Genomic DNA, 14621 nt, shown 5'->3' on the forward strand with positions numbered 1-14621 from the left:
CGGACAAGAGACTGTGACAACAGAGGCAGACTGAGTGGAAGAAACAGTGTATTCTTTGTAGTCTTGTGAACTTTTTATTTCTTACTGCATGTCCGCTCCGCCGGAGCTGGACCCTCGTTACAAGAGGCCCGCCAGGGGGTGCCAAACCATCCATCCATCCATCCAGCGCAGGCGCATGTCTAGAATGAGCCCACCCTCCGCTGTTGGCGTTTAGCGGCGTTAGTGTGACGCAAAAATGGCTCTACGTTTGTCTCTGTAACTGTCTGCCTCTTGCTATAGTTTACTGTGGTTTGCTGTTAGTAATGTAGGAGTGAAGAAATGTCGCGGTTCAAACTTCTGTCCGGAAACAAACGTTCTGAGCGACAGAATATTTGCGCGGTGTTTTACGTTAAACAAAGAAATATGTGAACCACACTTCAGAGGCATACATCAGGTAAGATTTTGCATTGCTTGTAAGCCTAAAAGAACTTCGACTCTTCTACAGATACCGATGAAACACTGTTTCGATCACGGTCCTTGCCGCGGTTATCCGCAGGCCATTCTTTGTCTGCACTGTCCTGGTTAATAGCTACTTGTTGTTACGGTTATAGCCACGATATCTCGTGGTAGTACAATAGCGATTACTAGGTATCCATTTAAATTAATAATTTGCAGTAGATTTAGATCCATACAAATGGAGACACCACTGCTTATTAACCAACTGCTTTTTGTCCCGTGGCGTCGTCATGTGGGTAGAGTACACAATCCTGCTTCCTAGGTCTGCTAACTACTTTTGGCAGCATGTTACACCGACGTATGGTAGTCATACATGTACCGAGTAATTGTACTACTTATTAAACATGCGAAATACGTCGCATCAAATTCAAGACGTTCGAGTGCAATCAGAAGCACTCATTACCAGCAGTGAATTGTATTCACATCTCAGTCGTGGTTAAATGCCTCAGATCTCTTAGCTCCTCCGTCTTCCCCTTACAAGCGGATGGTATTCCTACTACGTCTGATCAATGTGACAGACATACAGCATAACAACATTGAAACAAGCATAACAACTGTAACTTGGGTGATCCTGCTCCCAGTCTGTCGCGTCGTCTATCGAATTCATACACTTGTCATCAGGGGTGGCAGGAGGGGTGTTACAGGGCTTCTGTAGACCCCCTAAATTTGTGAAGGGGGCGCAAAATTCTGATGGTGGTCAGGCACCAAAGTGTTATCTCGGGTGCCGCATGCGAATAAAACGCCATGAACCCTTTTTCTGAATCAATTAATTTGCCAGCATAGTCAAGGCTTTGTCGGTTGGTTGGGCGTGTTGTATCCGTATCTTGTTAGTTGTACCAGCCACTTCAGCAACGACCGAGCGATTGTTCTCGTTACTGCTGAGAGTAAAGACGTTCCTAAGATCGTCCATGGGGCAGAGACGGCTAAACCATCTGTGCATCTTGCACGCCTACCTGGAGAAACTCGACATGCTCGACGACAACGCTGTAATAAAGGAATTCGTCTCGCGAAAGAGATTTAGAGCGGGAGTCTGGGATGCAGTGATACAGTCAGAGATAGAGCTTATGTGGTGTGTTTTTTGTTATTATTCTGTATACTGAAACATTCATATGCAAATAATGCAATATACATTCAATCCATACAAGACGAAAACAATTAAGCATTTGACACTTTTTGTCATTCAGACTGCCTCGAATTTTTGGGACCCGGGCATGAATTGGTGGTGGCTGTGGGGGATGGAAAGGGGTGCCGGTTGGCATCTGGGGTCCCCTGAATTCAGGACGCTGTGCCTGTGTAATAAAACTAGCAATTGTTTTTAATGCTTATACGGCTTCCCAAGTCTCTTCATTACTTGTAGTCTATATCTTCTTTTGCATCCATCTGTACTAAGTTATCCATATATATATATATCCTTTTGTCCTGACGAAGACAGTGCCACTGGCGAAACGTCGACCATTCTTTTTTTAATCTATGTGTTAAATTGCCCATTAAATAAATTAGTTTTTGTTAACATTCCTGTAATCTGTACTCCAAGTCTTATTATTTCACTTTTATTCAACTTCGTAGCCGTCTGATATATTAACCTATTTGTCCTATATATATATATATATATATATATATATATATATATATATATATATATATATAAAAGACTGCTAGTGACCACGCAAAGGGATTGTGTGGAGGTATAATTCATGTGGTGCACATTCACATCTATAGTGAATTAATATACCCTAAAACCCTTTAACTTCATGGCCCCACTCTTTTGTGAATTGGACATGGGTCGTATATTGCAGCCACTAAATTTAGCAAAATCTGCATACTAAGATCCGTCATCAGATCAGTTTCTCTCTTGTAAGATCCGTGGCTTGATTGACTCGCTTTGTTTTTCTTTTTTTGCTATGGTTGGAGTGGACATACGTAACCTTTCTTGCAGCATGCTGTAGCTGATGTTCCATACAGGAATTTATACAAAACTGCTCTGTTTGCTTACCTGGGTAGGCTAGAAATGTAAAAAATAAAATTTTCTTTGTTTAGTTTCCTGAGGAGTGGCTGGTGAGCCTCAGTCTACAGGATGATTCGCCTGAAATAAAGATACTTTACTGCCATCTACGTCATTTGAATCTTGCTTCAGTCTCATATAACCCCAGCGAGAGGCTGTACAAGGAATGCATCAGTGTTCTTCAGGTATGATAATGATGCTAAGACTAGTGTTGTAGATTTGACATTGTGTGTGGGCAAGGGCTAAAAGTTTTTGTAAAATAGTGTATTTTCCTGTAGCAACTAGTGCACAAAACAATGGACAAATCCAAAAACACATGTCAAACGCTTTTTTTAACGCTTTAATTTTAAAGGGGACAAAATAGACTCACACTATCCAAATAGTTCCTTTAATTTAGCATATTTGCCAAGAGACAATGCTCCTTCCATTTTGGAGATCAGCTACGTAACAAATCTGCCACTTGTAGCAACACTGCATTCTGGGCACTGGAGATTGGTGACATATCAGACTGCTTGCCAATGACGGGCCCCTTGAGACAAGCTGTGGTGTATGGGGTGTACTGGTTGTGGGAACATCGCGGTGATCTCACAAAGCAAAGTGCTGAAAACATAGTGTGTACATGAATGTTGTGGACTTTTGGTACAGTCTGATCTTGCTATCTTTGGGGTTTAATGTGGAAAGATGTTTGGAATTTACTTCTCTTCCCAATATTGCAATAAATTAATGTATAATCGCCCTGTATTTTGACTGGTTGATAGGGTGTGATGTCAAAGTGACGTGTGGCCATTTTTGGCAGGGCATCACAGGGCGGAGGACGGGCATGAAAGAGTACAGTGAATATGGCAACCTGGGGATGCCCAACTTTGCCTTGTATCTCGCGCTGTTCGTGCATGATGTTGTGGACACTTTTTGAGTGCAGAAAGATTCAGACAAGTGTGTTGCAAGCTGCACTGCTTCAGCTGCTATGGCACCATTAGGCATGCATGTTTCTGTCACTTGTTGGACTAGAGAAGGGATGAAAAACTCTTTGGATGAAGCTAAAAGGTTTTGGACAGGACTTGGTAATATGACATGTAGTTTTACACAGCTTTCCTGTAATGTGCAGGGATACTTTCAAATGTTCTAGAGCAAGTAGAACACAATTTCTTCTGTTCATTTTTCTGTCATCACATTTATTTGCTATCTTACCATGTCTACACATTAAAATTGCTCCATGCAAGGCTTTTATATCTGTCTGATTTGTGTACGTAGATGCTACAGCAGAAGTTCCAGCCCCTTTCTCACTTGTCGTCAGAACTTGATGCAGAAGTTGCCAGTGAAACACACTCGTCAGTCAAATGGATCAGAGCCTTTTTAGCCCTTGGTGGCATAGAGGTAAATATTTAATCATTTATTTATACCCCCATAGGCCCGGAGGGCGTTACATGGGGGTGAAGTAGGCAGGTCATGGTATACAAGACTATACAAGGTAGTATGTCAGATACAACAGTGTGAGCGCAAAAATATACAATTCCTGACAAGTTGATTCCAGATGATTAAATTCCATAATGATGGGACAGGGTTTTACAGAATGATTCAGATTGATGTTCTTATTTTATGTGGAAGACCATTCCATTCTATTGTAGCTAGTGGAAAGAAATATTTCAAAAGTAGGTTAGTGTTGCAGTGAAAGCGCTTGCATTTGAAAGAATGGTCAAGGCATGGAACAGATGTAGAAGACTAATGTATCTCCCTTTAATACTTGGGATGTGATGATTCTGTGAAAGAGACAGATGCGTTTCACATTACAACAGAGATTCAGCTTGGGTAGTCCAAGATTACACTTTATTAGTGTTATACTTGAGTCTTTGGAATAGTCTGACTCAATGAAACATGATGCACAGTTTTGAATGTCCTCAAGATTCTTGGAGCTGGTTAGGGTCCCAGATTGACGATGCATACTCAAGTTTTAGTCGCATGAGTGATGTGTATGCTAGGCACTTCAGATGAGACCGAGCTTGCTTAAGCGTGCGCCTCAGGAAATTCAGAGTGTGAGTGGCATCGACAATTATTTTTTGAATATGATGATTCCGTAATAAATTGGACGAGAATACAACGCCTAGGTATTTGTAACTACCAGAACAAAAAATTGGTATGTCACCGATAAAATACTGATATGAAGAACTATCTCTGTGGCGAAAAAAAGCAACATGACAACATTTCTGTAAATTCAAAGGCATTAACCACTGTTTACACCAGTCGCTTAATAGGCATAGGTCATGCTGTAGATCCTGTTGATCTCTGAGACAGGTTATGCATCGATATATAACACAATCATCTGCAAATAATCTGACCGTGGAAGAGATGCCGTGAGGGAGTTCATTTATAAAAATTGAGAAAAGGACTGATGACTGAGGCCATTACATCATTACCTGCACATTTCTGAGCTCAAAGAAGTATTGTGTAGGGCCTGTTTGCTGTCTTAGGTAATTGACACACATATGTTATGTGTCCTTAAAGGAGCAGTCTAGAGGCACACAACTTTATTTCTGTTTTTGGTCGGTATGGAATGTTAGGCGGCCGAAAACAGTTTTCCCACAGTTAGTGCAAACGTAGCGAAATTGGGGCGCCTGCAATAGCCCACCAAATCCCCAGTGTGCGAAACACCCCCCTTCGCCTTTAGGATAGCCACGTGATGAGCGCCGCCACGCGCGTCACTATGTGACGCGAGTGGTAGGGACGCTACTCATTGGATCTGAGATCACATGATCGAGGTGAACAACACCGCGCAGGCCGGAGCGTCTGCTACCGCTTCGGAGACGCCAGGCGTTCTCTGGCTACGTGACGTCCGAAACGGAGGATTTGAAGGCTGTCGACACGATACGACCTCGATTTTTTGGGACCGGTGACACCACCTGAAGAAAGAGTGGTGCAGCCCGAAATTAACTGTGTGTTGTACAGCAATACCCCAGTGCTTCCCGACAGCATGCAGCCTCTCTGACAGTTTTCACCGCACAGTTGGTTCAGTGGCTAACAGGGGGCGCCACAACACCGACGTCATTGCTTGCTTTCTGCTACTGTGAGTTCTGAGATTGCACAGAAGCCACGGATATATTACTCTTATTATATATTACCTTATTTTGTCAGGGTGCTTATATGCTTTGTTTTTTTAGAAAACGTGATATAAATCATATAGAGAATAGAAGTCAACAAGAAACAGCTCGCAATGTTTGTAGCAGACGGTTTTTCCTACCAACGAATGAGGAGGCTCTCTACCACAAACGTCATACTAGAGTGGGTGATTTGAGAGAGTGGGTAGGCAATTTTGCAAATTAATTGCGCCGCGGTGAAACAACTTTGGACAAAAATATTTTGTGGGAATGCTTGTCACATACAGCTTTACAAGATGACAGCAGTTTTTGCCCATGTTAGATACCACTTTAAAGTAGCACAGAAGTCATTTTTAACATGATGTTTTCTTCCTATAAAACTGTTAAGTAGGCCAGTAAGATGCGCCATGAGAAGTAATTCACACCACGGCGTCATAATTATCGCAGAAATTGAATTTAATGTACGCCGCAAAAAGCAACCGTGCGCAACGGCGGTGAAGAGCAGTACCAGCCTGTGATCTGCCTGGAACCTCGCGCTGACGCTATAAGGAGAGTGCTCGCTGATTGGTCTAGAGAAATGTTGTATGCTACTCCTCTGTCGCCGGCTACTCAGCTGTTCAGGGTTCTGAAAAGGCCTTTCTCCTGGCTCGGTAATGATTCGGCCGCTCCTTCTATCCTCAATTCTCCGGGAGAACTGGCAAAACTGGTTTACGGCGGCAAAGGGACAAGGTGCTGACCCCCACTGACCGGCGAACCAGAACGAGTTCTCCTTATAACGTCATCGGTGACATGGCATCCTACCTCCTCATCCTTGTTATAGCTGGAGTGGCGAGTTAAGGGTGAACGCGCTGAGCCATGTTTATGTGAGTTTTTTTCTGGGAAACAAATTGCACATGTCAAAACCTTTCGCGCTATTCGGTATAATGACACACACTTTCATCAGACGTCTCAATCTGAAATTTTTTTTTTGATGGCCCTCTGTACTCCTTTAATGCTCCTTTAAGTTGTGGGATGATGTTTGGGGAAATAATCTCAAATGTGTTGTAAAAAGTTGCAAAGCTGCAAAAGTTTATTTCTTCCTTGTATTCTAAGAAAAATAAATATAAAAACATTACTGTAAAAAAAATCATTATCATCTAAATCTTGTGTTACTTGTTTATAAACAATTTGCTCCATGAGTTTTGACGGGGGTACCTGTTGGTGAGACTGGTCTGTAGTTAGGTGGAGGATATCACTTAACAAACTTGAAAATCTCCTTTAGATCACTAAGCGATCACCTGCCTAATGTGCTGTCGCATGGAACATTGAAGGATTTAAATATGGCTGTTGCCAAAAAGGCCGGGAGTCGCTTCTTGAGAAGAAAGAACCCACATTTCTTGGATGCCGGTCAAGTGTGCTACCGATTATGTGTAATCAGTTGTACATGTGACAGACGATCAAGAAGTGTGCCTTGAAAATTCACAGAGAGCAAAGAAAATGTCATCTATGAATTGCCACTGAGATGTGGGCAATGGTATATTAGAGAGGGTAGATGATGTGTAAATACCAGGCTCAGAGAGCATAAGTCCAGACTGCGCAGCACCCAGTCAGGACATTAGCTATTCATTGGCATGCTGGTGCAGGTACAAAAGAATGAACTAATAGTAGATTGATCATTAGCATTTCGTCCAGAGTGGGATGGAGCAACAAAGTTTGTTATCAGTGTTAGTAATGTTAGTAATGGGTGGTGAACCTAATGTCCAATCAAAGTGAAGGTAGTTGAAGTACCTGAGGACAGGAAGACAGAGGAAGCATTTCATTAATAAGGCAATCTCATTCTAAACAAATCTCGGATGAACATGTGGTTAGTCTGGGGAGGTTGGTAATATGCACCAAGAATCTTTGCGGGATGTGCACGTTTCAGACGTACCAACATGTCTCCAGATTAGTATTCTATCCGGGCAGGGATCAGGCCTCCAAAAGAATGCTCCCCTCCATTCTTGAAAGCTGATTAGTGCTGTAAAGTGTACATTGTTGTACCACCATTGGACCACAAGACGTTGTGATCCTGAATGTTTGACAAATCCACCCTGCATAGTGTAAAAGACTGAGCCTGTGCATAACTAGAAGGACGACACCAACACAAGACTCCAACTAGCAAAAGTTTAGTGTTGAAACCGAGACCTACTTAATAAGAGAGCGACCAGACCACTTGACCCCTGCTTCAGCACCGGCTTTTTGGTTTCACATGATTGCCGCAGGAGCACTGATGGCGCTACCAACATTCCCTACTTCAGTGAGTTGTAGTGCATACGCGGTAGTTCTCCTACAGGCTTCTTCGCATTCGCGTCAGCTGTTTGTGCCCTTTTTTCGCCAAACATATCGTAATCTTTACGCACCAAGCTGTCACGAAGATCGTCAGTTCACCTGGGCATGTTTTATTCCGTAGTCCATTTTTGCAATGCAAAATTAGTGAAGGTATCACAGACTTCATTCCACGAGTTCCCTTCCGATGCCTCCTTGCGAGAAAAGCGAAAAAGTGTGCTGCCATTCATCTAAGATATTTCTCCAAGACTTCGTGAAAGTGCTGAGCTAATGGCCTACGATTCATCGTCAGGTGCACAGCACTCGCTCATAACCTTCGTTAAGAGCATAGCAGAGCTCTTGTCTTTTTAGACGTTTCTTTTTCCTTTTTTTTTCTCTCTACTAGATCTGGAGTAGTTTGTCCAGATGTGAGTGGGCTCACATCTGGATATTTTTTCTCCTATCATCATCATCATATTTTTCCAAAAGCTTACAGTCCAACTGTGGTCACATTTATGTTACTCCTTAAAATATTGTTAAGATTCCTTTCCCTTTATTTTTGAGCAACTAGAAAACATTTGCAACAACAAATCACTTTGGAAACGAGGAGTGTGCACACATAGACTCACTCGTTCAATGGCATTGGTGAAACCGGGCCTTCTATCATACGCACACTTTTCAGTTCAATTCAGTTCATTTATTGTTCCCACAGTGTGGTGGAGCCGGAGCAAAAAGCTACCAGTGTAGCTTGGAGAGGGCCCCGGTCTCCGACAGTGCAATGGCAATTTAATGTCACACAGCAATACCAATTTTAACGACATTATTAAATAGCAGTAGCAACAAAATAAGAATGTAATAATAATATAATGAACACATAACAAATCTGCACACATCTCTCTGCTGTCACCAAAACAATGATTTTAAGTGTTTGTTTAAGGGCACATTAGCATTAGTGAAAAAGCCAAATGTGTTTAATAATTGCGGTAGTTGGATGGACAAACTCTGTTCGCTGTAAGTTCTTCGAGCTCTTGGGTACGCCTATGCGGCATCTCTCCTACTATGATAGCCACTTTGTTCGGGCATAAGACCAACAAGAGACAGGAATTGATCGTTATTATTTAAGATAGATGTCATGCGTACGTACACAAGCATTTATATTCAAAAATTCGCTTGCTGGTACTATTTGACACTGTTGAAAAAGTCCCTTAGTCGTCTTGTTACCCTGAATATTTGCAATGGCGTGCAAGAATAGCTTCTGAATTGTTTCAATGGACTGAAGATTGCATAGAGTTGTGGAACCCCACACTCAATTTACGTGACAGCTTGCATGATAGGTTCCGCTCCTAGATTGCCAATGAGCCGATTCGGTTTTTACAGCAATAGCTGTATGACGGAACCTGTCACAGAAGAATCTAGGGCAGGGGCCTCAAACTCAAACCGATTTGCGGGCCACATCGATTTTAGACCACATCTTGGAGGGCTGCAGCCATAAAATACCTAAAATACATTCAAATAAAAATGTACACAAAAACATGCGTTATTGTGGAGTTGGACGGTGTGTGCAGAATTCATTACTGAAAGGGTCCACTTGACACATCAAGACAAATAAATAAGCTGCATTTCCAAATCAGGTACAGAAAATATGCTAGTCGATTCTAGAAAAATATGTAGTTCTTCATAAACAATTATGACAATGATGACTTTATTGACACTAGATTATTTCAGGTTTGCAACTTTAATAAGACTCCTAAAAAATTAAAATAGTATGGCCCTTGTACATCCCTGCTCCGTCGCCATTTATTTTCTTCTCTGCATCTCTGTTCCTTGCCAATTTCCTGCAGATGACATCCGGAGAGGCTGCTGCTTCTATAAGCTTGTAAACTTAGTGCGAGAATTAAGATGAACCCGTCTTAGTCCTCACATTAGTTGCAGTGTTAGTTTACCAATGCGCACGTGACTAGTACCAGGTTGCTGTGACCGTAACTTGTTCAGGTTCAGGCAGCATATACATGTGTGCTGTCTAACGTGGACAGGGGCAGCACTATGCCGGCCAAGAGTAAAATCAATGTCTGAAAATCTGGTTTCATTCCTAATTCTTTTTATTAATTTTCCATCGGTTGGGGGTCAAGGGCCCTCGGGCAGTGATGGGCAAAGTACCCAAAATTGTACTTAAAGTAAAGTACAAAATACCTGACTTCAGTAGTACATGAAGTACAGTGCAAAGTACCACATTTTAGATATACTTACAGTAAAGTACAAAGTACTAGGAATTATACTCTAAAGTACTTGCCAAGTACAGTGCAGTTGAGTTAAGGCAGTAATCTGCCAAGCTGATACATCTTGAAGGGGAAAAACTGGTAATGTATGTGCATGCAAACAACGCGACTAAGGAAGAGTGTGTGTTGCAAATTTTTGCTTGCGAATCTGTTGATGACATTGGCTAAATGCCAATGTAAGAATTTTTTTTGCAAATTCTAGTTGTGAAGCCCAGCTGTTAGTGCTTGCCCATGACTATGAACTGTAACAGATGGCATAATTGCTGTTCACAGCTGCTCAGCTGGGCTGGGCTAGTAAAAATAGGGCTACAGGGCTAGTGGAAAATATTTTTATTTCCTGATTTATTCCTCCTTCCATCCCTCGGTATGCTATGAAAAAGCACTCCACCTTACTGTTCAAAAGTACTGCTTCTAGACACAAAACTTGCTAATATTTTCCTTTTTTCTGTCTTTGCTTCCAGTTGGGTACTTGAGTACTTGATGTGAACATACTGACAAAAGTACTTAAAGTACAGTACAAAGTACACAATTGGAAATGTACTTAAAGTAAAGTACAAGTACTCAGAAATGTACTTAAAGTAATACTCGACTACTTGGTATTTCAAGTACTGCCCATCACAGCACCACAGGCTGCACCACACTGTACCACAGAATAGCTGCTTGCGGGCCACATGGGTCCCTTGAGTCCCCTGATCTAGGGTGTTCAAATGAATTTCAGACAGCAATGGGGCTTCAGGGAAACCTATAAAAACCCCTTTCCTCTGTGCATACAAAACGTAATCTATACAAATCGCCGTAGAATTTAAATACAGCTCTAGCCAGTTCATGAAATGGCTATTCATACTTATGGCTATTCCAGTGTGTGATTGAAATTGAAGCTATGTTTCTGTTTCTTTCATTGGTAATGGAAGAAAATTCATCAGCGTTAGTTGTGTAAAGAATGGACAGTCTGGTGCTCTGGCTGTAAAGACAGTACTGTAGAATCCTACAGTGTTAGTTCTGGAGCATTCTTTCTGTTATTTATTTTGTAAGCAGAGTTTGTGGATGCATCATACTGACTGCACCTATCAACTCTAGAGGATCTTCAGATGTGTTAGGTATTCTACAGATGCATTGGGTACACGTGGCAGGACACATGTTTCAGGCCATTACTTTGTTAATTTTCCTTCTTTGCGGTTTCAGATGTTAGAACGTATAATTATGCAACCTGCAGCGCTTCCACTGGAAACGGCAGCATGTCAAGGTAAATTCAGTCACTTCATCTATGCATGCTCCTCTTTTGCAGTGTCGCTGTAGTATCTGTAATGTTTCATTCATATTTTTTATCACAATGTTTATTTCACTAGTGGAACGCAGCCAAGCCCTTGTACTACAAAGTTGCTGCATTGAAGTTCTCTTCAGGCTTTGTGTTGAGGTTAGTAGTTTGTAATAATTGAACCTTAACTTCATACTTCATGTGCAGTATGTAATTTCTAGTGCTGAAAGTCTGGGTGCTAATTGTTGGTACACTCTCTGTCTAGGATGGTAACATTGCCAAGGAGCTTGCTTCCAAAGAACAACTTTTCCACGGCATTTTGTCACTTCTGCAGTACACGGAAACCTGTGTTGTAGCCTGTGACCTCATTGAGTGCTTGTTACTATCAAGGCATGAAGTGTTGAACCTCACTACAATACGTATGTCTTTTTTCCTTTGAATCAACATCATAAGGCATTCTGAATTGCAGTTGCCAGCTCAGTCGTCTTTCCAACTCAAAGCGCACTGCTGTTACTATGCCAGTGTTTACAAACATGTTGAATGTTAAAAGCGCTCCATTTTGTTTGGTATCGATACAGCCAACATCACGAACCTCATTGCGCGGTTAGACAACATTCAGTTGGCAAATCTCTGCAAGATTCTCGCCATCAGTCTGTCAGACCTGGACATGTATGAACACAAGACCTCACGTAAGTTTTCTTGTCATACAGTTTTCTGATGCCCCGTTACTGGTTAGCTTATTTGAATTCTCTATCTTCATTTCAGTCTATGCACAATGTAAGGAAAAGAACAGGGACAATTTCTCCTGTGTACGAGACATAAATCAAGGTACGAGTATCAAATGTGGTCCAGAGGTCATTTACATGCTCTGTTCTTATTGTTATGCATTCTGTTCTGCAGAAGTCATCTTAAATGTGCCTGGAATTTTGAAAAAACTTGTTCAAATTGCTTGTGCCAAACCATGTAAGCATACTTGTGTTTCCTTGCACTTCTTTTCACTAATATTAGTATTGAAATACTAGCTTTGGGACATGAAATAAGATAATAGTAATAATAAATTTATTTTTGCTATTGTTGTTATTATTGATTATGGAATGAGCAGTTGAGGTAATACACTTTCTATTTTTAGGGGTGATTTGCAAAACTGCTGAAATAAACCACGAAAAAATTGCTTTCATGCATGAAAAATAATCTACATGTACAAAGGAGCATATATGTTTTTTGCTTTCTGTGGTCTACCCTATTTACGGGCTGTTCATTTCTCAGATACTCCACGATTTCCTGCAATTGCGGGGGAGATGAACCACTGGATGCAGTGGATTGACACTCAAGTCACTGCTGATGCAGAAGGGGCTGAACAACAGTCAGATTTCGTTGGAGGTGAGTGTCATCCATCTATCTTAAGGAGAAACCCATTGGTCCAGGGAACCCACTGTAGGACATCATTGCATTTTACACCAATCGCTGTGAAGTATCTAGAGCCATGTAAGTAACATTATGCCTCTGCAGACATGCCATGTGTATGCAAAATAAGGTGTAATTGTGCTGACTGAACTATGAATTTATGTGGACAGAAATGAACCGAGGCTAGTGTCACACAAATTAACAAACACAACACTTATATCCAGTACAAGGATCAGTTAAAGAAATGCATCAACAAAAAAGTCAGTGAGCATCAGCAGAGGAACTCAAACCTACACTTAATGGCCACACTGCTGATTGCAGCATACTGTGATTCACACTTGCTGGCTTTTTCATTGCTGTCGTTGTTTTCGTGTAGTTCTTTAGTTGTAGTTTTTGTGTTTGGAAAACACTCCATAAAGCAGAAGGATCTGAAAAAAAAAAAAGAGAGAGAGAGAGAGAAAGCATCACTCACAGGTGGTAGACTCATAAGAGAAACATCCTGAGGGCAGTTAGTGCAACTAGTGATGCACATCTTATCAAATGTTTGTCTTTATGACACCCAAATCACAAAAAAAATTACTTATTTGCTATATTTACAATTTTTGCTTGGGTAACTAACACGCTGTCTTTCCCCCCCAAAACCTAGCTCTGTAAAGGGTGTGTTCATTATGCGAGAAAAGGTGGTATTATATTTACTCATTGGCCTCATTTGTGCTGTCCTTACTTTGTATTGATTGTGGTGGTTAATGTGTTAAGTGCGTGTCAATCACACCTATGCTAATTTGTTTACTTCTGCATGCTTTGTCTGATGTGGTGGGTTGGATACATATTTGACCCCATTGTGTGTGTTGTCATACGGGCATGCACTATGAATCCTATATTTTGCTCCCAAGTTTATAGCAATATCCTTATGACTTTATCTTTGTCCTACATGTAAGAACGCCGTGAAGCTTAAAGAACAGCAAATCAATATACGATGGACATCCACACACCATGAGATTGCATTGACCTTCCAAAATTGTTTTGGACATTACTGATTGTCATATTTTCAACTGACATTGTCTGTGATCTTGTGTTTGTGAGCACACAGCTACCTTTGTAATAATGTGCCTACTGCAAGTGTAGGGCCAGTATTCTTTGTGTACCTAGTACGAACCACTTGGTTGTCTTTAGGAAAACTTTTTTTACTGAAAAGTTCTCTGTAGCTATTCTTTCAGAATTTAGTTAGAACTGGTTAAAGTCTTCTGTGATGTTTTGAGGACAGTGTCTGAATGCCAGCCCTCAGGAATTTAATTTGAATTTCAATATAACCATTAATTCCTAGTAAACCACGAATATCCTGGAGACGTCCAAAATGTGTCGCAGACGTCCAAGACGTCGAGGCATCCTATGTACGTCCCAGGGATATTCGTGATTGGATTGAAACTATGTCGCAGATGTCACAACTGTAGCTATGTTTCATGGACGTCACATGGACGTCCAGTCTGTCACCTCAAAATATTTTAGTTGTTGGGGATATCCAATTCTTTGGATCCAATAATTTGGGACGTACATCCCCTGTACGTCCCAAAGCGAATATCTTGGGTACTTCGAGATTTGGATATTCTGAGGTGATCGCATCACGAACCAAAAAGTACGTGCAAACAGGGGCTGAATGACGTTTCTCCGATACAAAGGGCAGTCCTGTGCAAGATTGCAGGATTTTGCTCCTTCCAAAACTGACTGTCTATGTTACATTGAGCACTTATTGCAAAAGAGGCAGAGATGCGGAATTCTGTGGCACTCTCAAATTTGACTTTCGATGAACCTACTGAGTG

At 41.4% G+C, this 14621-nt stretch overlaps 1 protein-coding gene across 1 annotated transcript in view; it reads left to right on the top strand.

Annotated features, from left to right (window-relative positions):
- Positions 1 to 286: 286 nt before the first annotated feature.
- The window catches only part of LOC135377812 (short transient receptor potential channel 4-associated protein-like), a 36215-nt gene continuing 21880 nt past the window's right edge, over positions 287 to 14621 (top strand). The window contains exons 1-10 of the mRNA XM_064610500.1: positions 287 to 433; positions 2533 to 2682; positions 3749 to 3871; positions 11328 to 11388; positions 11492 to 11559; positions 11666 to 11819; positions 11979 to 12089; positions 12166 to 12228; positions 12301 to 12363; positions 12667 to 12780. Coding sequence (XP_064466570.1) covers positions 3749 to 3871; positions 11328 to 11388; positions 11492 to 11559; positions 11666 to 11819; positions 11979 to 12089; positions 12166 to 12228; positions 12301 to 12363; positions 12667 to 12780 — 757 coding nt within the window. The 5' untranslated portion in view covers positions 287 to 433; positions 2533 to 2682. The remainder of the gene's footprint in view (positions 434 to 2532; positions 2683 to 3748; positions 3872 to 11327; positions 11389 to 11491; positions 11560 to 11665; positions 11820 to 11978; positions 12090 to 12165; positions 12229 to 12300; positions 12364 to 12666; positions 12781 to 14621) is intronic.

The sequence above is a fragment of the Ornithodoros turicata genome, chromosome 1 (genome assembly GCF_037126465.1).
Source record: "Ornithodoros turicata isolate Travis chromosome 1, ASM3712646v1, whole genome shotgun sequence".
NCBI classification, from domain to species: domain Eukaryota; kingdom Metazoa; phylum Arthropoda; class Arachnida; order Ixodida; family Argasidae; genus Ornithodoros; species Ornithodoros turicata.